This window comes from Triturus cristatus, chromosome 9 (assembly GCF_964204655.1).
Source record: "Triturus cristatus chromosome 9, aTriCri1.1, whole genome shotgun sequence".
In the NCBI taxonomy this organism is placed as follows: Eukaryota; Metazoa; Chordata; class Amphibia; order Caudata; family Salamandridae; genus Triturus; species Triturus cristatus.
Window position 1 is genome coordinate 149,399,353 of NC_140592.1, and position 27,400 is coordinate 149,426,752.

The 27,400-nt window shown below is 45.9% G+C and overlaps 1 protein-coding gene across 1 annotated transcript in view; it reads right to left on the reverse strand.

Moving 5' to 3' along the window:
* Positions 1-27,400, reverse strand: part of FGD3 (FYVE, RhoGEF and PH domain containing 3) — a 555,238-nt gene that overhangs the window by 262,351 nt on the left and 265,487 nt on the right. The window contains exon 2 of the mRNA XM_085624596.1: positions 20,647-20,817. Coding sequence (XP_085480722.1) covers positions 20,647-20,817 — 171 coding nt within the window. The remainder of the gene's footprint in view (positions 1-20,646; positions 20,818-27,400) is intronic.

A 27,400-nucleotide genomic window follows, 5' to 3' on the forward strand; every position in this document is an offset into this window, starting at 1 on the left:
CACTGAATCTCAAAGCATACCTCTTCAAACTCAACTCAATCAAAACCAAAAGCCTGACCATAAACTGCAACCTGTAGAAGTTTAAATACAACAAAAAAGGAGAATATGCTTTTAGGAAAATGCCAGCAAACATAATGAGATTAAATAAATATCACTCAAATTTTATACAATTATCCCCTGGGTAAAGAAATATACTGCAAAATCTGTCTACATTATCTACTATTGCCATTTGTCAGTGAAGTCATACACCTAGTGTTCTACTCCATTCATCTTTTCCAGACTGAGTCCTCAAAATCTGTCTCTAAACATCAGTTGTAGCTTTCCTGAAAGGTAGTTCAACCCAGCAACCATGTTAGTGGCAGAGTCTGAAAAAAATCCAATATCACACCCATCCGAATATTAATCACACACACAAGAATCTTTTAAAATATTTCTACTTTGCTCTTGAATAAACAGTGCTGAAAGCCTAATGTGTCCATTGAAAACTGGGATTAACTATATTCACTCATGAAGGATATTTGCACTTTTGGCAGGTTGGTTAGTTATAAATTTGGTTTAAGCTCTTGTCTCTGCTTGTTATTTTGTTTCCATTCTGAGAGAGCCTTTGCATTGCTTAAGCACACTCCAATTAAACAGTGACAAAGCCAATCTGTCTGGCCTTTCACATCTCTTTGATCACATTTATCTCAAGTAAATACAAGATGCCTTTCTTGAGTCAGAAGCAACAACTTGAAGTTTTTAACAAGGCTGCAGCCCCTCAAAACTGTATAGGATGTTCCTCTCTAGTCAGAAGCAACTACTAAATAAGTCTATTACAAAACTGCAATAAATCAAGTTGTTACTAAATATCCCTCTTGTGTTAGATGCAACTTTTCAAATGTCCTTCACACAGCTAAGGGTGTGTGGCTTCAACATAAAAATGTACATGTACACTTTTGCTACTCTAACGAATTGTGCATATTTTTTACAGGATAAGTAAATATGCCAATGCTGGTATATACAAATAAATCAAAACTGAAACATTCGATGAATGGCTTGTGAAGGCAATATATAGGTACTAGCAGTCATGTGCCTTCAGCCATATTCTTAGCAAAATGTTTTTGTCACTTTACGTTTGTGCCAGTAAAATGCCCACTATCTTATGCGGTGAGAGTAAGAAAAAATGCAAAAACAGTGTTCCTAAGGTTCCTCTCTAGTCAGATGCAAAATCTTCAATTCTTTTTTCACAGAGCAGACGTTCATCAAGGCTTTACTAGAGGTCCCTCTTGAGTTAAATGAAAATGCATTGAAATTCCTTCATGAAGCTGCAGTTCCACAAATTGTTACTAGCGGTCCCTCAGTAGTCAGATACAAGTGCTTAAAATCTCAGTCACAAACCTGATGGGTGTGGCTTCAAGCTAGAAAATTGATGCAAATGCACTTTAGTTGATCTAATGACTAGTGCCTATTTTTGTAGGGTAAACAGGAGAACATATAGGTAGAAGATGAGAACACAGATGAAGATATAAAGATAAGCAGTTGGTGAGGTCATTGTAATAGGAAGAAGGGCAGAAGAGGAGAGAAGGTAAAGGATGGGTAAAATAAAAAGAGTTAAGGAGAAATACAGAATAGAAAGTACAGATCAATACTGTTTTCCAAACACCAAACTCCGAAATGACATAAATGAGATAAATAGTCTGACAATTTAATAGAACACAAAATAAAACAATATCAAATCATGGAGTCATTATAGAATCAGGCAATCCAATATTCTTTGAATTTGAGAATATGGTTTTACAGCGTTGACTGACCCATTATTTACCATATATAATGAAGGCCACATTTCAATCCAAAGGCATGAACGGATCCCAAAAGATCATGGTGCATCAAACCCATGTTTATTCTCAAAGTATGGTATAATATATGCTACTACTTGAAGTAGTCACAAAGGATCAACTAACAGTGCCCCACAAGAAGCATACACTGGTAGACCAAGAGGAAAATCTCTGTAGCAGAAATTATCTCTCTGCTTATAATTTTGCAGCAAAATAGCAAGTTGTGTCACGGTCCCTGTGCAACGCAGACATGGTCTAACTATCAAGGAAGTCCGTCATAAATGGATCTTCAGATCAAGTGGCAAATTCACTTTATTTGCATCACAAACTGCTTTGCCTGAAAAAAGCTAAAAGTCTGTAATACTACTTGGATGCCCATTTGGCCTTTGACCTTCACTTCATTTAGCTAGACAACCATTGGTCCTAAGGTAGTTCAGAAAATTCCGAAACTTGGTGTTACTTTTGACATCAATCTTTCTTTTATTGCTCATGTGAATTCAGTCACCAGAGGTGCATTCAATCATCATTGCTTGCTTCATGGCATCTCTTTTTAGTCCAACTCTGCAAAAGATTGTACCAGTCCAGGTAGTGGTCTTATGTACTCTGTAGAGACTAGTGATTGCACTGAGAGTTTTCAAACTCAGCAAGTCTTGACTACAAACAGTGGCCAAACTGCTCCCCAGGAGCTGTTGTCGGACGTGGCTCCTTCCCTGAATATAAGGCTGAACCACCTAGGTCCAGGCTTCTGTTGCTCACAACTACCTATAGCTCAAGAAGTCTCTACACTATGTCTAGGAGATATACCACTGAAACACGGGGCTTACCTGGACTCTCCATCTCCACTTCACCTGGAAGAGGAAATCAATTAGAAATCTATAGTGGAAACCACAGCTTTGTTTGGAGATGGAAGACTGCCTTTAATAAAGAGATTGAGGGAACTGAGCTTTCTTCACATCCACCCACAGTTAAAATCTGCGGGTTCAATGACTATAAAGGTGGTCGCACTATATAAAAATCTCCTTATAACAGTACAAGTGGAAGATTTTGTTGTGTTTTCTCCATGCTATAGAACATCGTGGTTTCTTCTGTTGTAGAGGACTTAATATAAACAGTCACTCAACAACACCTACAAGTACAGGATCTTCTCGTTGGGCAAGGGGCTTCCATAGTCTGTAGAGTGGTCAATTGCTCTCCAAGAATGCAATTTCAGGAGCTCGGTCAAGAGTAATTCATTCCAAACCAAGGGGAAGGGTGGTGATTGTATCTTGTGTGTCAAACCAAAGTCATAGGACTTGAATGAGGGATGGACAGGTCTTTTATTCCACCAGGCATTTCCCTGGTGGGATTGATCCCTAGAAGGCTAGTTTTGAAAGCCTGGGGCTGCTCCTGCTGCCTCCATCACTTTCCCCAGTTCCCTGAAATTAATTGCAGTAGGGACAGGGAGGTATCAAGAGAGAGAGGAAGGGAGGAGGAGCCTAGCGCGCAACCAAGATGGCCGCGTAGGTGCGAGGCTCCCGAGGACCTCCGCGACCTCCTACGTTTATCCTGTCTTCATCCTGCATCGGTTGAGGGGACTGTGTCGGTGAGCCTGAGCCGAGGTGGTACCCGTTTCCCGTTTTCGAATCGGACCTCGGGTGCCGGAGTGAGCACCGATTGAAGTTTGCGGCCTCCTTCGCTCCTGACCCCGGACTCGCGTTTGGGGGCGACCCGGTGGCAAAGTGAACAACAACGGCGGGCTGGGCCTGGCGAGTCGCGTACCCCGCACTTTCACTTTCACTTTCGCGCCCCCTTGCCGTCTTTGCAAGTGGGATCGCGGCGCTCTTTGTGTTGGGGTGGCCTCGCTTGGTGACCCAGCCTGCCTGCCTGTTGTGGCCCACTCCGCCGTCCTGGGGTGACCCTCCGGAGCCCGTGGCCTTGATTGCTTGCCTTTTACTGCGTGGCTGGTGAGGGTGTGAGACCCGCGACGATGGCCACGAAACAAGATGGCGATCGGTTGAAGGCCAAGTCGACCCGGCGTGGCGCCGCACATCAGGCCAACATCATGGACCGCTACACCCTCCCGAAAGGATCTCCCGGTGGACCGCACAAGTCCTCTGAGTGCCCCCGGATGCCCCGGATTTGTCCACAGAGTTGACTCTGCAAGACGTCATGGGCGCCATTGCTGAGATGAAGGCCTCGGTGGGCCAGCGGTTTGACACCTTAGCCCATAAAATCGACGCGGTCCTAGTTGATGTCAACCTGGTGAGGGCTGATCTCTCCAAGACCAACGACCGGGTCGATTCTTTGGCCCACACCGCGTCGGGCCTCACGACTGAGGTGGCGGCCCTCCAAACGGAGGTGCACCGACTTCGTCAGGCGAGTGCGCTTATGGATCGGCGCCTGGAAGATTCCGAGAGTCGGGCCCGGAGGAATAACATCCGCATCATCGGAGTACCCGAGGGACGGGAGGAAGCGGCGGCGGATCTTTTTGTGGAGGACCTGATCGCTACCCATCTCCAGCCTCGGGGACTGAGTAAATTCTTTGCCGTGGAGAGGGCCCACAGAGTTCCCGGGGGAAGGCCGAAGGTCGGAGCCCCTCCGCGGCCTCTCATTGCCCGGATTTTTAACTTTCGGGACAGGGACGCGATCCTGCAAGCCTCCAGACTGCAAGGGCCGATTAAGCTGGAAAATATGGAGGTGAACTTTTATCTCGATTTCACTCAAGCGGTCCAGAAACAGAGACTGAGTTTCCTGGGTGTTAAGCGCCGGCTCCGGGACATGAACTTAAAATACGCGATGCTCTTCCCGGCCAAGCTGCGGGTAGAGGTGGATGGTTGCACGCACTTTTTTGATCGTCCCGAAGCGGCCGGGGACTGGCTGGACACTCTGTCTGGGGGTAGCGCTCGAGATGGTGGGGGGGGCGGCGGGAGGAGACGGCCCACTGGATCGGGACTGAGGGGTTGATATTGGGCCTCACTCTGGACGACTATGATGCCACTTTCGACCAAGCTTCTGTCTTTGTTCTTTCCCCTCCCTTGGAGGTTGTGTGGGGTCTAGAAGGGGTACTCTTTCCTCCTCTAGGGGGTCTAGCTAGTTTCACTATATAGGGGCGACAGGCACACTGCAAGTTGGGGGGGCTGTCTGGGCTCATGCAGGGGTGCAGGGAGGGGGGAGTTTTGTTGGGGTGGGTGGGTTGGGGTGGGGTGTTGTTCGTTTCTACCACAAGGCAAAAGCATCGTTGTATCATTTCTGAAGTGCTCTCTGGGGGACGAGTGATGGCTTCTGTTTATGATGGGGGGTAGGGGACTGAGTCTGTTGTCCTGGAATGTTAATGGATTGGGGGACAGGATAAAACGAGGTGTGGTCCTGCAGTTCTTGAAGCGAATTTCGCCCGATATAGTTTTTCTGCAGGAGACACACCTCATTGGCAACTCCTTTTGTGCCATGAATCGACGGGGCTACCGCCTTGTGGCCCATTCGGGCTTCACGTCTGGTTCAAGGGGTGTGGGCATTATGGTTAAGAACTCGCTCCCGTTGGAGATTGATGAGGTGCACCATGACGACAGGGGACGTTACACGGTTTTGGTGGGTAGAATGGAGGGCAGAGTGGTCGTTTTCGTGTCTGTTTATGTCCCGCCGGGGCTGCAGACGACCACCTTTGCGGATCTGGGGCGCCTCCTCCTTGGCCTTCCGGAGGGGATTCTAGTGGTGGGGGGGGATTTTAATGCTGTGGTTTCCGGAACTGTGGATCGTCACCCCCCTAGGGATCTCCCCCGTGCCCAGGCATGGTTGTCTGGCCTCTTGGACACCTTGGGGCTGGTGGATTGTTGGCGTTTGAAACATCCCATGCATCTACAGTACACCTTCCATTCAGGGGCTCATGGTAGTCTCTCACGGATAGATTATGTCCTGGTTCCGGCGGCGCACGTTGGGAGGATAGGGGAGGTGCGCCATTTGGCACGGGGTATTTCGGACCACTCCCCACTCTTGTTGCACTTTGATATTCTTTCGAGGGGAGAGGGTAGGGTGGTCCCGATTAATCCCTGGTACCTGCGTGACCCCACCATTCGCGCAGAGCTGGTTAAATCCCTTAAGCGCTACTTTGACGAGAATGTGGGGTCTGTGTCATCGGCGATCTCATTGTGGGAGGCGTTCAAGACGGTACTCAGGGGAGAGGCCTTGTCCCTTATTTCCCATTCCCGGAGGCGCGAGCGGGAGGAGGTGACTCGTGTTGAAGCTGAGATAACAGAGTTGGAGGGTGATCTAGAATGTGGGGTGACGGATGACAAATTACATGTTCTCCGACTCAAGCAAGCGGCTTATAAGGCCCTCGTCACGGAGGCGGCCAGGGGCCTCAGTAGAGAGCAACAGGGGAGACTGTATGATGTGGGTGATAAGGCTGGTAAATTGATTGCATGGCTGGACAAAAAGGAGAGAGCGAGTCGAGTTGTCCCGTTGATTGAGAAACAGAATGGTGTGTGTGTCACTGAACCAGCAGAAATTGTCTCCTGCTTTGCAGACTATTTCCGTGAGGTGTATTCCCCGGTGTCCTCCCGCTCTGAAGAGGATTCCCACGCCCTGCTCAGGGATATCGCGCTGCCTTCCATTTCGGAGGAGGACAGAGTGTCGTTGGACGCTGCTCCAACCTCCGAGGAAATTGCCCTCGCCATACGTTCGGTCGCTTCCGGCAAGGCCATGGGTCCTAATGGTCTTCCCATCGAGTTGTATAAACTGCGACCGGATACGCTGGCACCGCATCTCCGTGCTATGTTCCTCGCGGCCCACTCGGCGGGTTCCCTCCCGCTAGACCAGCGTCTAGCTACTATCGTGGTTATCCATAAGGAGGGGAGGCCACGGGACCGGGTCACATCCTATCGGCCTATTTCGTTATTGAATGGAGAGCCCAAAATCCTCGCCAAGGTGTTGGCCAATCGGCTGGTCGGCGTAGTGTGTGACTTGATTCACCAGGATCAGTCCGGCTTCATCCCTCATCGCAATACAGCGCTTAACCTGCGGCGTTTGCATGGGGTGCTCGCACGTGTCCCGTTCATACGAGAGCCGGCCATTTTGGTGTCCTTGGACGCCACTATGGCGTTTGACACGCTTGAATGGCCTTATATTTGGGCGACGCTCGCGAAGTTTGGGTTTGGCCCAGGATTCATCAGTTGGGTAAAATTGTTGTACTCTGGCCCGCTGGCGCAGGTCGTGGTGAACAGTAGAGTGTCTGCTTCGTTCGAGCTGGGCAGGGGCACGCGGCAGGGCTGCCCGTTATCGCCGCTCCTTTTCGCGCTCGCCTTGGAGCCCCTGGCGGAATGGCTGCGGTGGGAACCTTCTATTCGTGGTCTCCGCTGGACCCCCGAGTATGAGGACCGCGTATCTCTATACGCTGACGATATTCTCCTGTACCTGGCTTCCCCACGTAAATCACTGATAGTACTGGTTGATGTATTGCATTCATTTGGTCTTAACTCCGGCCTTGTCATCAACTGGGCTAAATCGTGCGTCTATGTTCTCTCTGGGGAGGACCCTATCCTTCCGTGGGGCTGTCCTATCCAGATCGCCCTGCGGGGATTCCGGTACCTGGGTGTCTTCATTACCCTGGACGCGGAGGCCCGATATAGTCAGAACTTGCTTCCCCCCCTCCAGCGCCTGAAGGAGGATGTTGCGCGTTGGAGGCGCTTGCCGCTCTCGCCGCTCGGCCGGGCGGCATTGTTTAAGATGATGTCGCTGCCGCGTTTCCTGTACGCTCTGCAGAACACAATGGACGTCGTCCCGGCGCGCTACTTTCGCGAGGTGGAGAGTTTGCAGCGCCGACTGTTCTGGGAAGGTAGACCGCGTATCGCCCTGGCGAAGCTGACGCTCCCGTGGTATGACGGGGGGATCGCCCTCCCGGATATCAAACGGTATTATTGGGCCTCCCAGCTGGCTGCGATTAATCACGGCCTGTACGGGCCCGCTCTAAACCCGGCCTTTGAAATGGATAAGATGTTACTGCCGGGTGGTAATTATAACCGAGCGCTTTACTCCAGCTCGCTTGACGCACGTCTGACGGGCCCCACGCGTGTCATGGTACGAGTGTGGCATGCGGCTAATGTGGCGATGGGGTGGAAAGGTCGTTTGACCCGGGCGTCGCCACTATACGCATCTGAGCAGTTGGGCTCCCTGTGGACCTCGAAGGGCTTTGAAAAGTGGGACATGATAGGCATCAGCAGGGTGGGTGATCTCTGGACGAGGGGGGGATTCAAAACGTTCGAGATGCTACGGACAGAATTCCAGTTGCAGGACAGGGAGTACTTTCGGTATATGCAGATCCGTCATGCGCTATGCTCCGTATTCCCGGACGTTGCCTCCATCCCGGAGTATTCCCCTCTGGAGGATAGAGTGCTAGATGGACATGTACCGGACAGCACGATTTCATTAATCTATAAAAAACTTATCAATGACCGCTCGGGATTGCTGACTAACCTTCGTGAGGCATGGGTGGCCGATGGATTGGAGCTGGATGACGAGGACTGGGTATCGGCGGTGGCCTCCCCGAAAGAGGTGGCCATACCGGCCCGCCTGCGCTTCGTCCAGCTCAAGATACTCCATAGGGTCTATGTTACGGGGCCAAGGCTACTGCGTATGGGATATGCTGTAGACGGGTTGTGTAAGCGTGGGTGTGGTTCTTTGGGGACCTTTCTCCATATTTTGTGGGAATGCCCGGAGGTGGAGCGATTCTGGCGTGGTGTGCATGAGGTCCTACGGGTGGTTACGCGTGTGTCGCTGCTGCCCGAAGCGAGGAGATGCCTGTTGAATGTGTGGGAGCCAACAGACTACTCGGTGCCGCAGACGCGGTGGGTGACTCTGGGATATATGGTGGCCAAACGCGATATTGCTCAACTGTGGGGTTCCCAGAGGTCACCGACTGTCTCGGCATGGAAGGATAACATGGATTGGTGCATGTTTTGGGAAAAGGTGGTGTATGTTGCGAGAGGTAAGCCTGGGACATGGGTGAACGTATGGGGCCCCTGGAACGCCTACCGCGGGGGAATCTGTACCCCGCCGTTATTGCCCGATCCGTCACCGGCCCCGTCCCCTTAGCCAGTTTATCTCCCCGATCCCGGGCACTGAGTCCACCTAATCCCAGTCTTGACCTTTTTCCCCCCCTTGCTACTCCTATGGATTGGTAGGGTCCCCCCCGCTAGGGGAGCACATGCTGCTGTTTCCGATTGTGGGTTGCCTTGTGGATTTGTTCTTTTGTTGTTATTTATATTAAAATGAAACCGTTATGTGGGCCCGGATGGTGTGGCTACCACCGCTTCTAACTCCTGTGCATTTCCCTTTGCCGCGGCATGCGCACTATTGTTTGTATCACATGCTCCTCTTGCTTGCTAGCGGCCGGCCTGAAGGTTGTAGGCCCATCTTTGTATATTTTTTTGAATTTTGTAATAAACGGTTTCAAAAAAAAAAAAAAAAAAAGAGAGAGGAAGAAAGGGAGAGAGAGAGAGGGGAGGTAGAGAAAATGTGATCAGAAAGCTAGAAGAGAGAGAGGATGGATGGATTGATAGAAAGAGAGAGATTGTGCACAGAGTCAAAGTGAGCGGGCTGATATAAAGATGTTTTCCAGTCCTTTTGGTACCGCAGTCTGACCTTGAATGAGAGCGGAAATGACCTATCAGCCTGGATATGGTTCCCAGGACTAGTTAATGGAAGTACATCTCTGGTAAAGGCTCCATCCTCATTTTAGACATCATTTAATGATTCTTTCTTAGAATTTGACATGGTATTTAAAAACGAACAGAATGTTGCCTCATTGTTAAAGTGAGAGGAAGCCATAATTTACCTATAAGAGATATGCTAAAGTGTCAATTTTCAGAAGGAAATCCATTTTATTAGTAGTCAGGCCTTCCAAAAGTTCCATTCCAAAAGAGGCCATTTAAGTGGGCAATTGCATTCATTACATTTAGTACATTATTCATGGAAACACTTGGGGCTTAATTACAATGTCGGGCAGACTTAAGTCCGCCTGACACCATCTCAGGCCTGGGAATGACCCACCTCTGGTCAGAGGTCCCAACCGCCTAATTAGGATGCACCCGAACATTGTTCGGTGGCATTGCTACATTCCCCCATGGAGCATGTAGTACAACCGGTTTACGACCGTAATACATGCTCCCATAGGGAAATGGGTGGTGCTGTTCATCCTTGCACTGCATAGCAGGCACCTCAAGGTGCCTGCCGCGGGGTGCAGGGATCAACAGGGGGGCACGATAGGTACCCCCTCGGTCCCCAACTGGAGGCCGCACACAGAAGGGGACCATGCTGAGGGCCTGCAAACACACTTTCCAACATGGTTTCATGTCAGACAGGCCGGCATGGAAACCAGAAACCATGCTGGAAACCGTGCATCGTAATCCAAAGGGCAGAAAGGCCTCCCTTTGGAATTACGAGCTGGTTCTGACCGTCTGACAGGTTCCTTGAGCCCATCGGAAGCCAGCCCGAATGACAGGCCAGTTTAGTTTCCGACCGCCCAGCATGTGGCGACGGGAAAGTTAACCGAATGGCCGATTAGGATGTGGACCGGTAACCTCCAACTGTTGGAGCCTTTCCAGGCCGCATTGTAATCAGCCCCTAAATGTTTAATCATTCCAGTAATTCAGTACAATGTCTCAGGTTTGTTCGCATAAGATCCTCCCTGGTACATGAAGAAACCTGGCATGGTATACAATGGTACAGAAATGTTGAAATGGAGCAAGCAATATTTCCCCAGCTTTCCCTCCATGGAATAGCAAGGCCGACAAGCGTGGGATTATGATCATCGAAAAACTGAGGGAGTTGGGTTATTTGATCATCAGTGATCAAATAAAAGTGGATTCACCAGCAAGGTCTACATGCAATTATCCTTACAGTTCTTATATAATTTATTGGGGTATTTCTTAATTTGATATGTTGCAGCTTCTTCCAGAGATTTCAGTCCACAAAAGCACTCAAACGGAGCATTCCATCCTATGGCTTAAATTACCTTTCTACACCCAAAAGATTGGGTGGTATTTGGGTGCTGGGGGCTTAGCCCACCACAAAGAAGATGTAATCCACTTGCACCAATAAATTTCAGAGTGAAGAAGGGCATATAATCACAACATTTAAAATCAGTATGTACAATTTTATAACTAGAATTGGACAACAAATTCTATTACCTATTGGGTCCATAATGCGGGCATCCGCGACAAAGCCCTGCAATGGATCCGCTCATTCCTCACAGGCCGAACACAGAGAGTCATACTACCACTGTTCCACTCTGAACCCACAGAGATCAGCTGCGGAGTGCCTCAGAGCTCCTCCCTGAGCACCACTCTTCAACATCTACATGGCCCAGCTTGCAGCCATCCTCAGAAACCACGGACTCAACATCGTCTACTACGCCGATGATACCCAGCTGATCCTCTTCCTCACCAACGATTGCACAGTAGCCAAGAACAACTTCCATGACGGGATGAAGGCTGTCGCCACCTGGATGAAGGACAGCTGCCTCAAGCTCAACTCAGAGAAGTCTGAAGTCCTCATCCTGGGTTCCTCCCCCTCCCCCTGGGATTACTGCTAGTGGCCCGCATATCTTGGATCCCCCCCACACCCACAGACCACACACAAAACCTCAGCATCATCCTGGACTCCTCGCTCACCATGAACCACCAGATCAACACTGTTTCATCATCCTGCTTCCACACACTACGCCTGCTCTGAAACATCTTCAGTGGATCCCCCCAGAGTCCAGAAAGATGGTCACCCATGCACACATCAGCAGCACACTCAACTATGGCAACACACTCTACACCGGCATCACCCAGAAACTCCTAAAGAAACTGCAGAAGATACAGAATTCATTCGCCAGACTCATCCTCAATATCCTCACCGCAACCACATCACCGGCCACCTGACAGACTTCCACTGGCTCCCAGTCAACAAAAAATCACCTCTGTTCCTCAACCACCGCCTCGCATTCCACACACAGGCCAGAGACCTCTGCCCCACCCAACTGGCCCTGGCCACCATCCCATGTATCAAGACCATGGCCAGAGAAAGATCCTTCTCCTACCTCGCAGCAAAGACCTGGAACACCTTGCCTCTCTGTTACAACCCGAGCCTCCTGTGCCCTTCGGTATTAACTACTCAGACTATTCATTTACTTCGACGGCAACACAGCTGGGGTGAATTATGGAAATAAAAGAGGACTGGTTGAACGGAACGTTGTTTGGCTTACTTCTTGTATTGGTTTTGAACCATGCCCCCTCCTCTCGTCTCAGTCGCTGTCAGTTTCCTTGTCTGCCAGCGTTTCCTGTTAACCCTGTTCGGATTCCCAGCGAGGGAGAATCTGACTCAGCTCTGGATCCCTTGTATTCTCGCCACTTCGAGAAGTCTACTGGCAAGTCGTGAGCGGGCAGAAAAGGTGAATTTACTCGTTTGTGCTCGGACAACCAAGAACTAACTTGTGCCCTCCTGCTGATGATCCACACCGTCGGCCGGTATCGTTCCCTTTGATTCCTTTCCCTTAATTTTTTGTTTAAAGCCTGCTCCTGGGAAATATATCGGATTAAGAGGCTTAGGATTTGGAAAATATATTTTTGCACGGTACGCGACCTAAAATTTAAAGGTCAGTGACCTGACGAAGAAGTCATTACAGTGTTTTCGTTGCATTACTGAAGAGACAATTCTTATTTTGCTACATTGTAGTTTCCTTTTCTAGTATTTATGGAAGGGCTTTTCAACTTCTCAGCGGAGAGGACTGACAGAAGGTGAGTTTATGAATGTACACAAAGAACGCTTGTTTAGTAAAAAGCAAAGCTTGAACTTGATACTTTGTGCTCTAGTCTGCTTTGTTTAACAGTTGTTTATTTTATATTCTTGCGAATGCAGGCTTGGGGATTTTTGTTCCTGATGAGTCTTAGGCTGTGCATACCGTGTTGTTGCTGCCTCCTGGCTAGAGTGGTCCTGTTTTCTTGCCTCTTCTCTCCCAATAGAGAGTTGGCTGTTCTTGAGGTTGTCGTTACACTTGGATTAGCACGGTCTTTTGGGGGTGTAGAGTTCCTTCCTCGCTCCCATGGAATCAAGATCTCCTGCAGGTAGAAGTTGGGTTCTGACACTCTCTACCTCAGGCAATCACTGCCACTGCCTCAATTCAGGAAGGACCTCAAGACCTGGCTCTCTGAACCACAGTGTCTTAGAGGGATAAGAGGTCCCCACCACCCCCCAGCACCTTGAAACCCTTAAGGGTGAGTAGTCACGCATTACAAGTCACTTGATTGATTGATTGACTGGGCAGGGAAGCTACCTCTATCACATTGGAGATGATTTAGAGTTATTCTGTAAATCACATTAAACTGCTCAGTACTTTGAAGAAGAGGCATTCCAGACACACTGCAGCGGTAAGGGGGAAGAAAGCAGACCTACTGTGGTATGTTCTGCATGAACCAGCTCTGTCAAAAACTCAAGAGACTTTTGGTGACCGACAGCTTTTAAATGTGGATCAAAGCTTTTACATGTGGATCAAAAGAAAGATATAGTGCTAGTGATCGCACACCAGGATTGAACTAATTGCCTATCTGATTTATATGAAATAAAGAGGGGGTAAGCAATAAGTATGGATAAGATAGTAGTCCAGTAAGCTCAGGAATGGGACACATTTATTGGCATTCTTAATTATAGATAAGGTTCCAATTTCCCAATGATTACAGATTTTTATAGGGAAATACAGATAGAAACCCATCTATTTTATGGTCTGTGTTTATTTTTAAATACAAAAAAGTACAGAAAATAGTTTTTATTTTGGACGATTTTCACTGAGTGATGGGTCAATAGCTGTGCAGAATGACAGGTAGGGGAGTTAAAAAAAAGAATGCTTAACTAAACCTAAATAACTGCAACACTACAGCTATTTAAGCTGTTCTACACTTTGAAAGTTTTCAGATGATTGTATTTTACTGTAAATTACTAAAACCCATTGGTCATTCAAACCCGAGAAAATATTTGTTAGTATAATAAATGGGGAAATGCACCCACTGCATATTTATATTGTACACTAAGGACAAAATAAATATGGATAAATACAGATAAAATGATCAAAAAAGAAATATGGATAAATACAGACAGAAATGTCAACAACAAAAAACGAGCAAATTTAAGTGTAATATTTGTTGACCTCCTTTTTCACACTGCTTCCAGACTGGGAGTATCCCAAAATCATGAGCTGGTTGCCAATTATTGCCATGTGCTAAAGGGGCACCAGAAGTGCACCTAGTAGCTATCCTCAAATAGTCCTCCTACTTTAAGTGGGCAATAATGTTGCCAAAATTATCCTTGAACACAAACCTCGGATACAGAAAAAGCAGTTACAGCTTACGATCCTTCAGGCTCAAGGAGGAGAACACAGCTATTGTGCAATCTATTTTGGAAAGAAATTTTGTTAGGAAACAACCTGTATATTGTGAAGCTTTCTCAGCTTCTCAACAGTATTAACAGAGTCAATAGACATAGAAAGCTAATTTCCTTTTAAGTGCTGGCAAGTCTCCTGGAATTGATTATTGCACTTCTCTACACCACCTGGTCTAAGGAGCTCATGCAAGGCAACAGAGGACATTCTCCTAAAACTGACACTCAAAATGGGTTAAAGCAGGGCAGGGTATTAATTCAGCTCCTCTTCCCACTATATTTGCATGATTTTCCTAGAACAGTTTCTAATTTAGTAAGGTTTTCACTACCATTGTGGCTATATCTGATTAACTCTTTAATGTATGCCAACAATTTGATCCTTTTTGATCTTACACCAAGATATCTTCAACGATGTTTGGGTGAATTGCAGGTCTCTGCATTCAGTTGCTCTAGGATAATCAGTGTGCGAAAAAGTAAGGTAGTAGTGTTCAAAGTAAAAAGAAGAGTAGTGGTGGACCCTGGGAGCCAGGTCAGGAGGCCACAGAAAATGAAAGATCATATCCTTAATTAGGAAGGATCCTCTTCTGTGTACATCATACGACCCAGAAGGGGAGAAAAGCACTATCCCGTGTGACAGGACTGAGCTCTATCTATGAATCATAAGATCGTAGACATTTATACAATTGATCAGATCCCTGCCAAGTTACTTTATGCACGTGAATATTTACCTCATATGTCGTGGAAATAAAATGGAAGGGAGAATCCTACGTAAACTGTGTGGCATAAATTCCTGTCTCAGTTGTAGCCTTGAGACTGGACTATCAAGCTCTTTGGCTGTGGCTTTGGCCGGGGTTATTTGATGGAGCCACTGACTGTGACACCCTACAGAAGTCTTTCTTCAGATGCTTCTGAGGCAAGATCATTATTTGAAAAAGGCAGGCACAGTTGCTTCTCTGTGGCTTTTGCTTGACCTGTTCGATGGAATGTTTTTTTTTTTTTTTTGCAGATTTATATAGTACGAACTTGACCAGAAGGTATTGGAGCGCTTTACATGAGCACCAGTTATATTACACAAGGACACATTAATTTTGTTTGGTGGGCACGGGGAGATTAAGTGATTTGCCCAGAATCACAGGATGTGCAATCGACCCAGATGCTCAAACCTTGGTTTCCCAGCTCCAAAGTCAGCAGTCTAGCCATAAGAACACATCCTCTCCCTTTTAGCCAGGTGAAAAATGTTTTAGAAGGAATAGTAAGTAAGTTTTGATCTGGATCAGGAAAACTGCATGAAAGTAATAAAGAAAAATAGCAGAATTGGCCCCAATAAATAGAATACAATCCCATCTAGATCCGTTACGTGAAGAGTTGGTGTAAAAAAGTAATTTTTCTGTTGAGATTCAATGGACTTTATGTGCACATATTGGGCCATGTGTAAGCACTTCTTTAGCAGTGACACCTACCTTGTGGGCAAAAAGAAGTGTTTAGGGGTGACTTATATTGAGAATTAGTTTTTTCTACATGTCGAAAGAAGGGTTTTGGCAGGACTGTACAGCAGGGTTCAAGATGCTGCTATTAGGCTACACAGGGTAGCCATGGAGCCATGTTTTCGCTACCACTGTAGTGGATGGCTAAATAGGTGTTGCAGTCCACAAGTGGAATTTTTCCTTTCCAAGCATTTTTGGTGTTAGGGAAAGATCTGGGGGTGGTACAGGGTAGACAATGAAATGCACCTGGTGGATATGTGGAGCCCAAAGTGAGCCAAAAGTGGTAGGGGAGGACACTGATGGGATATGGGATGCTTCCTGCCCATGGCTCTCTGTCAATATGGTTATTTCATTTTCAGGTGCCTATGGATGGGTCCAGTAGGATTGTCTTGGGACACATAACTGTGCCACTGGTATTTGACTTGCGGTGGATGGCTTTCTCCCATCCTTTGGGCACCCTCCCTAGGGAATCAATCATGGCCCAGTATTCCTGCACACTAAGAGGAAGAATCAAAGGAGTTTTGAACACTTAAGGCATGACTAAATCTGGCGTACAAACCTCTGACCCATAGGCCAATCCCTCTGAGCAAAGGGGTTAAGAATTAGGAGTTGTTTGGCGTTGCCAGCACCTGGCATTAACTGGATCAGGTGCTGGCAACTAGGGTGGTGCGATCGGTGCCATCTCACCGGGCGGTGACTTGGGGTGGGAGCGCCATGTTTATTGTTTTAAATGCACCTGATGCCGCGTTCCTTGTACCAGCAATAAAAATGCCAAGATTACTCATTTGATTAATGTTCTTTCTGCAGAGAGACCTGAGCTTTGTCTAAGAAACTTTGACTTATTGTAGGGCAGAGGGTTAATGTGCCTGCTGCAAAGAACGTGTCCCATTCAGATCACAAAGTGCATATAATATAAATTGGTCAATGGGTTATTGCTTTTGTCTGCGAGATCCTTTGGTTAATCCTAATATCGGTGTGAACTATTAACTGTCATCAAAGAGCTGCAAGCTAACTGCAAGGAATATATAGAGCTATGTGTTTTTTCCCCAGTCTTTCGTTCTCCTAATATTGCAAAAAGGGTTCATTTAGGTAGAAATCAATTCTTATTATTAAAGAAAACCCCTAACAATGGTGTTACATTTTAAATTCAGAATTTGTGCTTTTCCAGACCAAGGACTCAAACTATACTGCCTACCAGAATGGATGACAAGTTACTCCTACACCTTGTAAGCCTCTGTCTTATGTAACATTTCCTATACACTGATTTACACACATATGATTGTCTGTGTGCAATGAGTGTGTGATGTAAAGTGTTCTGACACCTTAAACTGGTATGAGTAGCGCTACAAAACTAAAATAATTTAAGAGACAGTGATTATGGAGACTTGAGGGGCCCTGTCGAATGGTGGTAGTGAGGGAATCTGTGGCGGAGATGGTCATGGGGGGTGGGGTGCCAACAAACATTGTCGCGCAGGGTGCCACCAGTGCTAAAGCCTTTCCTTTACAAGGGAAAATGAACACAGTCATTACCAGGGCATGCATATTTCACTGATGCAGTTAGCACCAAAATACACATTTCCCAGAAAGTTATAATTGGAGCCTTTTATTGACCCCCATGGGGCACCTCTAATCAGACCCTTTGTGTGCTCTGCAGTGGTAGTGCTGAGCTGTTGGTCTGTTTTTCTTCGCTTTACTCCACGGGCCTTAGAAAGCTGGAGACGTGTCTCCCCTCTGTTCTAGCACCCTGGCATTGTATCCAGTCTCTCAGTCTCTCCAGTCTCTTAATCCTCAAACTCACAGATTATGTCCTGAGTCTCCCTAGCCATGCCCTGGGGTTTTTCAAGGTGACTACATTTTTTTTATTAACTGAGTCTGTATCTAGAACTCCCATGGTCTTCTTTTTCTACCTGCATCAATCAATCTGTATTTTACTGGATCCTCTTTAAGGTGTATGTGCAACTGAAGCGGAGTAAACCAGCATCGAGGTTCAGTTTCAGCCATGGAGGGTACACATCAGTCCCGTGGCATTTTAAATTTAGTAATTTGGCTGGAACAGACACACCACTAAGTTTACAGTGCTGTGATGTGTTATGGCAAGTGTACTTCTCGCGCCCTTTGCGCAATTCAGTATGAGGATTTTTAGGCCTGGCTGGCAGACTGCAAGTTCCCCTAACCTCTGCGTTTCCAGCTCCCTCCTGCACTCCTTTGACCTTGTGACAGGCAGACATTCTGCTCTCAAGAAGTGCCAGCCTTCCTGCCTGAACATCTACTGCTTGTGGGGGTCTTTATACACTTCTCTGGTCGTTTTTTCTCTGTTCTCGCTATCCTTGCTTGTGTTGTCCTGTAACTCTCTGCCTATACCCATTTGTCTTCATGTGTTGCTCTTTTCCTTCCCCATTGCCTGTATCCCTCAACAGCCCTACACCAATCTCACCCCTCACTTCCCTTGCAATACTCAAGTTTGCTACCCGGCCAACTTAATTTCTTGCATTTGCTACTCATTTCTTCCTGCACCTCTATGCCCCATCGTCTTGGATCTGTGCCTCTATGCTACTCTTCTTGCCTGATCATACAACTTTCTTAATGGAACATATTCATTATGTCTGTGGTACACACTCCCCATATCAATAGTTTATGAATAGTAGAGTTTTTTCCCAGGTATATCTTTATGACATGGTTGCTCATCTAGTGAATAACTGCTATTGCCAAGGATCTCAATGCAACTCTCTCCTCGTCTGGTGGTGGACTTTCATTGATTCATACCTGGCCTAAGTTCCCTTCATTCAACGTTCTTTCATCCCATCGTGTTTCCACTTTCCAATTGTCTTCATGCATTCCCTTGTTGCTTGTGTTTACAGTGATCAGTCTTTCAATAGGGTTGGAAGGCATGTATTTCTTCCTCATTTTTCCTCCCTATAATAAGCTGGGTCTGGAGTGCTGACCATCTTTTCACATCACAATTCTTGAGTTTTGTGCTGCTGCAGTTTAGTGTAGACTCTGCACTGATCTTTGCATTTCAAGGATTCCAAAACCCCATCTTCCACAGAGGCAGCAGATGCCGTCATCTTTTCCACCAAAGGCTCAAACCACAGAAACATCACATTTGCATGAAAATGGGATCTTCGCTGATTCTCTATACAGAAACAAACAAGCCTGTTAGGACATTTTATTGACCCCTTAATTTGACATTTTCCCATGTGAAAGGATGGATAATGTACCATCTTACTTATTCCATTTATATATTCAACCATAGAACGTTACAGTAATTTAACATTCTTAACAAATTTACTATTGGAATGAAATTAGGTATGTATAATTATTAGACTTAACTAGATTTCTCTGTGTGCTTTTCGCTTACAGTACCAATGTACCTAAATATCACACTACCCCAACAACGCAATCCCAAGCTCCATCGCATGGATAACACAGTACAAAAGCATTTGGTTGGCTATGTGTTTGCCACCTCAACAGCATATTAATAGAAAGTCATATTCATACTTCACCCAAATTTGATATGACAAATTAAACACAAAAGATGACACTTTCATGCACATGATATCGCTCAAAGCCAGTATACAAGGCTGGGCGCTGCCACTTCAACAGCTCATCCACAAGAAGGTATAGTCATACTTTGCTGATGCCAAGAGTACCCACTAGACATAACCACTGGCATCATCATAGCCAGTATGCTGCTTCAAGTCATATAGGTAACTGGGGTACCTCTTCAACAACACATATATATTAAGCTGTAGTCCTGCTTCACTCTACCATGCAATATTTACCCAGCTCCTTATTCCCCTGCTCTCTTGATGGTTCACCCACCTCCTCGCACAGAATACTGCCCTCCCCTTCCAGGCTGCCAAGGCCCTTCTTAGGCTGTATCTCAGGCATGCAATGGTTTTTCCTCCTGAATGATCACCCTATGAGATATGGTTTGTAGTTGCTAAACCTGGGTGTTTATACTGTTTCCTTTGCCATATTATGAGGTTATTCAGAGATTCTCTACTGCTTGCTTTTAACAGTTTCTCTCCCATAAGATAACCAAACTCACATTAGGTTATATTTGATATATCACCCCAAAACCACACAATCCAGCTCATCTTCCACAAATCGCTATGATAAAAACCAGCCAAATAGCACCCAACCCCAAGATACACCACACAACCACCCAATGAGCGCACAGTAGCACAAGCACTCAACTCACCTCTGATAAACCATTATCAGCTAACATTGGAAAAGTAACTGGAATTTCCACTCAGCAATATCACTATACAGCACCAGTTTTACTGTTCTCACACACAACATGCTAGATAGAAGCCATATAGTTGGCAAAGCACTGTTAACTCAACAGCACTTTCCCCCTCCAGACTAGCAAACACCCAAGAACCAGTCACATGATGGGGGTGTTCCCTCATGCAAATGATGGAACACTTTGCTTCTGCTTCTCTGCCATACTACAGAGGCAGACGAAGAAGAGCTGCTGGTAGGCACACTGAATGTGTGCCATATATGAGTCAGTGTTCCCCCTCAATGGTCCCCCTTGGGTGGGGCCTGAGGGATCTCAGGGACCCCCCAGACCTCCCCTGGCAGGCGTATGCAATCACTTACTGCACTCTGGGCTTGGGAATCCCTGTGTCTACTGAAAGGGAGGTCGGGGTCCACAACCTCCTGCGAAAAATGGAGCAGCGCTTCAAACAGCCGATCTGCCCATCACTAATGTGCTGTTCCCACTGAAGGCACCGATCTACAAATGCACAGGGAACAATGCATTCAACATAACAGATTCACTAACCCTGTCTTCACCCGGTGAACCCTATTAGAGGTGCTTTGTGGAGCAGACTATGTGTGCATGAACTATGAGTATTACACGGGTGCAGTTGAATAGGGCATGTTTACCTGCAAACAATAATTTATTTCAGCCAAGGTTGAAAATGGGAAACAAGATAAAGAAGCGCGCCACTTGCCTTGGGGCTTCGGAGCATGCAGTGGTTTGACTCGTAGAGGTTTGACGTGGGGCTTCCTTCCACTTTGCTGAATACATGGTCCTGGGCCGAGGCTCTGAAGACGGCCATGAACGTCCAGAGGGGAGTTTGACTCAATGTGACATCTGATTTGCGAAGGAGCAGGCGAGCGACCTGTAACAAATGGAGCAACATTAATTTTCTTGGCATTGAAGGCAGAATACAGAGATCCAGGGAGTTAATTTACAGATTACATGCATGTCACAGTGATGAAGCTTGAGCAGGAAGACTGACAACTCTTTTGCGCTCGGTGCACGAGATCTGGTGGCATCAAATGACAAACTCAGAGTAGTTTGGCGCAATATTGACAACAACACTTTATTTGAAAAAATGATTAAACACCACTCAAATCTGGTGGACATTTGTTTAACGCCCTGCCTTTATAATATAAAGGTAGTTAACGCCTTTTCAGGGCTATGCTCTGGCATTAAAAATATACTGTCTAAACCAATAAGGGAGCCGAATTATGAGCTTGGTTGGTTTAATGCTGAATGCTCTGCGGCTAATAGAGCATTAAGAAAGGCCCTTGTAAGCAAACCCAGAGTGGCGTCCGCTATATCATCACTCAGGGCAAACTATAAAAAAGTTATAAAACGCAGAAAGGAAGAGCTTACTAATAACAACTGGGCAAATCTTGTGCAGGCTAATGTGTTAAAAAACAGCAAGAATTTTTGGAAGGCAGTTAAGGATATGAAATCTATGGGTAATATCCCCACACCAATTGCATGTAACATTATGAGTGAATCTTGGGAAGATCATTTTAGTAAGATTTATGCTGCCCCAATTTCCAATAATCCCAAAAAAGAATACATATACACTGGTGGGATATTGATTGAACTATATGAGGTCGAAGAAGCAATAACTCAAAGCCTGGGGGGCAAAGCCCCCGGACCAGACGGTCTCCCTATCGACCTTATTAAAAGTAAACCTGATTTTTGGGCGCCACTTCTTACGAATGTTTTTAACAATCTCACCAACTCATCTATCCCAGACACTTGGTCAGTTAGCACTATTGTCCCAATTTTTAAGAAAGGAGACCGATCCAACCCGAGCTGTTATAGGCCAATCTCATTGATTGATAACACCCTAAAAATCCTGGGACGGGTGTTATTTAACAGAATTAATTCATGGGCTGAGGATAACAAGATCCTGCATCGGTCTCAATTGGGTTTTAGGAGTAGGGTCGGCACTGTTGAACAATGCCTGAATCTTCACCTGATTGTCAGTAAATACACCGTAGCTAAGAAAACACCAATGTATCTGGCATTCATGGACCTTACCTCAGCCTTTGATTTTGTAAACAGATCCCAGCTGTGGAAAACCCTTTTAATTCTCGGCCTTGACGACTCATTAGTCTCCTTTTTAGCATATATACACAGAGACCTGAAAGCCAGGGTTCGCATTGGAAGGAACGGTGAGGTCTCTAAGCCAATTGAAATTGGTAGGGGGGTCAGACAGGGCTGTGTCTTGGCCCCCCTCCTATTCATTTTATACATCAATGACCTATCTAAATCTCTACTGCCCCTAACTGAGGACGTCCCTAGCATCGACGGGAATAAAATCCCCGCGCTGCCTTATGCAGATGATGCTGTGCTAATGGGGCGTACCCCTAATGCCCTGAGAGCTTTGGTCAACGGTTTTGTGGAATTTATGGCAACATTAGATCTGTGTACTAATTTTAAGAAATCATTTTTAATGTCATGTGGGACTAAGAAGTATTTTAACCTTTCTATTGTATCTAACTCTACCAGATTGTCTAGCACCAGCACTTTTCCGTATCTGGGCCAGGTCTTTGCATCTAACGGTTTGTGGAATGATCACATTGCCCATTGCAATAGGAAATTTATTAATTCTATTAATACAATTCTCAGGCTACCCAAACCCAAAAACATAGAGGTAGTGCCTGCTATTGTCAAAATTTACAGACAACAATGCATTCCAACCGTTACGTACGGCGCAGAGGTATGGGGGAACACTGCCAGCTCACCTATCCAACGAGAAGAGAACAGGTTTTGTCGCAAAATATTGGGTGCCCCATTTTCCTCATCTACATATGCTTGTCACGGCGAGCTTCACTTATCCTATATAGAGGATTTTATTAAGGCACGCCCGACATTATTCTGGTTTAGGATTTGGAAAAACCCGGCCGCACAACTGACTAGGGAAATTATCCTGGATTGTTTAAAATGTGACAGAGGGCTGGTCATATCATGGTTGGCCGGAGTCCACAAAAGCTTAATTAGCCTGAATTTGGAACATCTTTTTATAAACCCTTTAGCCCACAACCCCCCAAGCATGAAAACTGTGGAAAAACTACTCTATGCATCGTATAAAGAAACTAGGCTAGCAGCTGAACGTAATAAAACCTCAGTTGCTAGATATATGCGAATAGAGCATGTATCCACAGTAATGCCTACATATCTCTTAAAACCTGTTGGCTGTTGGGAACGGGGTCTATTCTTCAGGCTAAGGACCGACACCATGAAATACTTACTGTCTTTTCCAACTGGCTATTCTCTGAACCTTGATCACACCCCCTGTCCATGTACCCACAATCTGAAACAATCAATGTTACATTTCTCATTCTTTTGTTCCTTCTATTTACCGCTCACGAAAAAATTTCTGATTCCGTACTTTAAATCCCGATGCGTAACTGATTATAAAATAGCCTATGAGTTGATGCTTGCAATTGATAATGATGAATTATGTTTCCGAGTTGGATCCTTTTTAAAAATGGCTGTACGTTTTCGTAATTCTATGATTTCGGACTAATTTCTTCTATGTCCAACTGTAAATAATGTTTTTTAACTGCACTTTTATGGATATGTTGTTTTTATCCGAATAAAGTTCATATTGATTGATTGAACTCTTTTAATGGAAAGGCTGCGGCGGAGCCTTTCAGCACAATAGATCTGACAGCCATGGAATACCTCCGGCTGACCTTGAAGGGTCTAGTGGTTGCTACATGAATGAATATAAATGAATATGGAGATATAGCATTAAATCAAACGATCAAAACTGATTTATTCAAAGGCAGGGGTATTATATACAATAAAATATAAAGTATGAAATAGACAAAGCAATCGAAATGCATTCAGTACATGTAATCCCAAAACAGCAACAAAAAAATAGAAATATTCCCAATAAAACCTGGAGCTCCCCTGTGGATTTGTCGCAATCCTCCATTAACGTACCATGGTTATACATCACCATGCCCCATTATATGTGATGATGGGGCCACACCATGGTTACTTTGCACTGATGCAAAAAACAGGGCCAATGTGCTTGCTGCTGTCCTGCTGCATTTTAATACCAAGCATTTGCAATGCAAAAGGTCTCACATTACTGATAGTTTGAGGTATTGGTGTTGCAAATAATAATGCAACGCCAATAGCTCATACTTTCAGTAATGCGAGACCTAGTGCATTGCAAATGATTGCATAGTGTGCCAGGAACCAGCATTGTATGTCTCAGTGCAGTGCCGCAAGCTGCTCCTAGAGCTCCCTAGTGAACAAGGCACTAGCACTGCATGTCTCGGTGCAGTACCACAAGCTGTTCCTAGAGGTCCCTAGTGAGCAAGGCACCAGCACTGCTTGTCTAGGTGCAGTACCGCAAGCTGCTCCTAGAGGTCCCTAGTGAGCATCATAAACTTTGAAGATGTGGTAAATCCACCCTACCCATAATGCATTAGATGCAAGACAGTACAACAAGTACATTCAAATAGCTATGTCCATATATACAATTAGTGGCTTTAAAATGTGACAAAATAAATATATTAATTCCGGATTAGGTTGTACTCTATGTGGAGCTGATGAAAGGAAATTTATGGAAGGTCTAACAAAAATGGGAGATGTGGTAGGTGCAGTACTGCAAGCTGCTCCTAGAGGTCCCTACTGAGCAAGGCGCCAGCACTGCCAGTACCGCAAGCTGTGCCTAGATGTCCCTAGTGAGCATCAAACTTTTGGTCACATATGGTACTCCCCTAGTGCATTGCATACAAGACAGTACCACAAGAACATTCAAATAGCTATGTCCATATATACAATTAATAGCTATGAAATGTGACAAAACAATTATTATATTAATTCTGATTAAGTTGTGTGAGATGTGTAGGTGCAGTACCGCAAGCTGCTCATAGATGTCCCTAATGAGCATTGGAAACTTTGAAGATATGGTAAATCCACCCTATCCATTGATGTAGCGCTTAAAAGTTTGAAAATTGTAGGGGTGCGTTATATTCACTGTTAGTCGGCACCCGCATATAATCAAATGTGTGCTCAGGTATTTTGTGTGCAATGTATTATGAATTGTATAACCTATATCGATTTCCATAGAAGTGTTAGCTATGTACAAGCATCTTATGTATATATTGAAGCAATGCATAGAGCTTAGTCCTTTTTTTTTTTGAACAATGTGGTGTTAGAAATGTGTAACTTAGACTTCGTGTCTGTGGACTGTTTAGTTTGACCACACATGAAAGAAAGACGTAAATGTCAATACTGTGATTTAAACCTGCTTGTGTAACCGAAGTAGTGGCCAGAATTCGCATATATCGTTGAGGCGAAAGGCCTGGTATTTTCTTATGTTAGCCAAGGGCAATAGGCCAAAAAGGATTTATCCCAGTAGAGGTTTTAGGCTGTAGTAAATTGCAACTTAAAAGATGTGAAGAATGTCTGCTTTGCATGATCTCACCCCAGGTGCAAGGACAGTTGCTCGTTAGTAGAGAAGCTCTTTGTTCACAAATTGACTTATGTAGTGAAAGCCAGACATGGGAGTGTATTGGAATGTGCCAATCGTAACTCCTAGTGCGGATGGCGACTGGGACTCAAGGCCAAGCGATGGACGATGGAACTGGACAGCGCTCTGTGGAAATTTACTGAAAGACGACCCCGCAGAAGAGGAGGCGCAAAGGGCGTGTTCTGGGATTTGGGGTTCTGTATTAGGGACAGCGCCCCGAGGGTGGAGGCAGATCAGAGCAGCCCAGAGCAGAGGAAGGCTAGGCGAAGGGATAGAGGGGGCAACTTAGAACAAGCTCTCTAAGTGAATTCTTCTTAGGAAGTTTCACTCTGACACCTTTTATCCGATGAGGGTCTCAAGGGATTGCTAAGTAGGGATGTCATCTAGTGCAGAGTAGGGACAGAGATGGTATGGTTCAGTGTCCCTAGTATCGACATTTGCTTGGTGGTGTTCTACCTCATGCTTTTAGAGATTGTACTTTTAGTTATTTTTAGCCGTATGCGGATTCTCCGTAGAGTAGCTTTTGTATTAGTGCCTATGTACTTGTTGTGCCTCGTATTGAGGACTTTGTATCTGCAAATCTTTATGCTGATAATAAAAACCAGAGAGCCAAGAGATTAAGTCTCGAGTCCTTGATTATGGCAAATTGCGGACAGTAATTTTGATAATTGTGTTTTTCCCTCCACGCTATTGGGCAAGTAAAAAGTTCCATCTGACCAGAGTGGGTTCCAGTAGATAATTGCGAGATACTAAAATGGGCCGGAGCAGTTGGTAGCAAACGAGGATGGTTTCTTTCTGATAGCGAGGGAAGATTAGATAAGGATAAGTGACCCTTGAGGCCCAAGAGACGATAAGTGATGCTGAATCATCAGATGGCGAGCAGCAGACGGCAGCAGATGAGCATCAACGGCGAGTAGCAGCGAGGCAGAAATCAGCAGTTACAGGAGTGAGTATGAACATAATGAGATGTTGTAGATTGCGGTGTTGATTTGTTGTGTGATGTCTTGCGGAGTTGTTGTGTATGTCGTGTGATTGTGAGATCAGGCTGTGAGCGCGCGCAGCCTGGGAATTGTGGTGTAGAAGACACCTGAGATAGATTTTGTTGACCACCCAAAGGAGATCGTGAGGTACCATCGATCACCTGGACCGAGATAGGGGGAGTGAACGTGTGTGTGTATGGCAACTTAACGCTGGTCGTGGGTTGTAGTGTGCGGATCAGAGTGTTAGTAACCTATCAGAGGCGATCTGTCTGGCCGGACGGGGGCAGACGGGCGCCAATCGAGGTCAACAAGGTCGAGAGACTGTGGACGAACAGTCAGAGGCTGTGGACGGACAGCCAGAGAAGTAACTTAATTGGTTATTTCAGTGTGTGAATGGGACGTGAGTAAGCGTGAAACGAGTTTTGGAGAAGGGAACTGCTGCGAGCGAAGGAAGGTGACGTCAGAGAGTGTCGCGCTGTGATAGGCCGATTGGTGTGAGTCGCGCTGTTATTGGAGGATTCGAGAACAAGAAGTAAATAGAGCGCGAGATCGAATTTGCTCATTATGAAGTGCCTTAGGGCTTTGCGAGAGTTGTGTAGAGGCGATAAGCATGTGGTTGTTCGTGGGGGAGAAGAAGCCCCTCCCGAGGATACCCCGGCACATTACATGGCACAGAATGTGGGGTTACATACTATAGTTTGGATCGAGAATTGGCACAAGGTTACACAAGGCGAAGGGGAACTAGCTTTCCCGAGGTATGGCTCATTTAGACTAGCAGTGCTGTACCAACTGAAGACGGTGATGGGGTCCTTAAAACCCTTGCCAAGACCAGCACAGTTTGAAGCATTACATGCGTGGATTAGAGCAGCGCATGATAAGGAAAAGGGAAGAAGTCAGGAGAGAATGAGGAAGTCGATTAGGGCATTTCAGGATGCCAAGTGGGACGCAGCGGAGAAAAGATGGAGAGTGCAGACAATTGA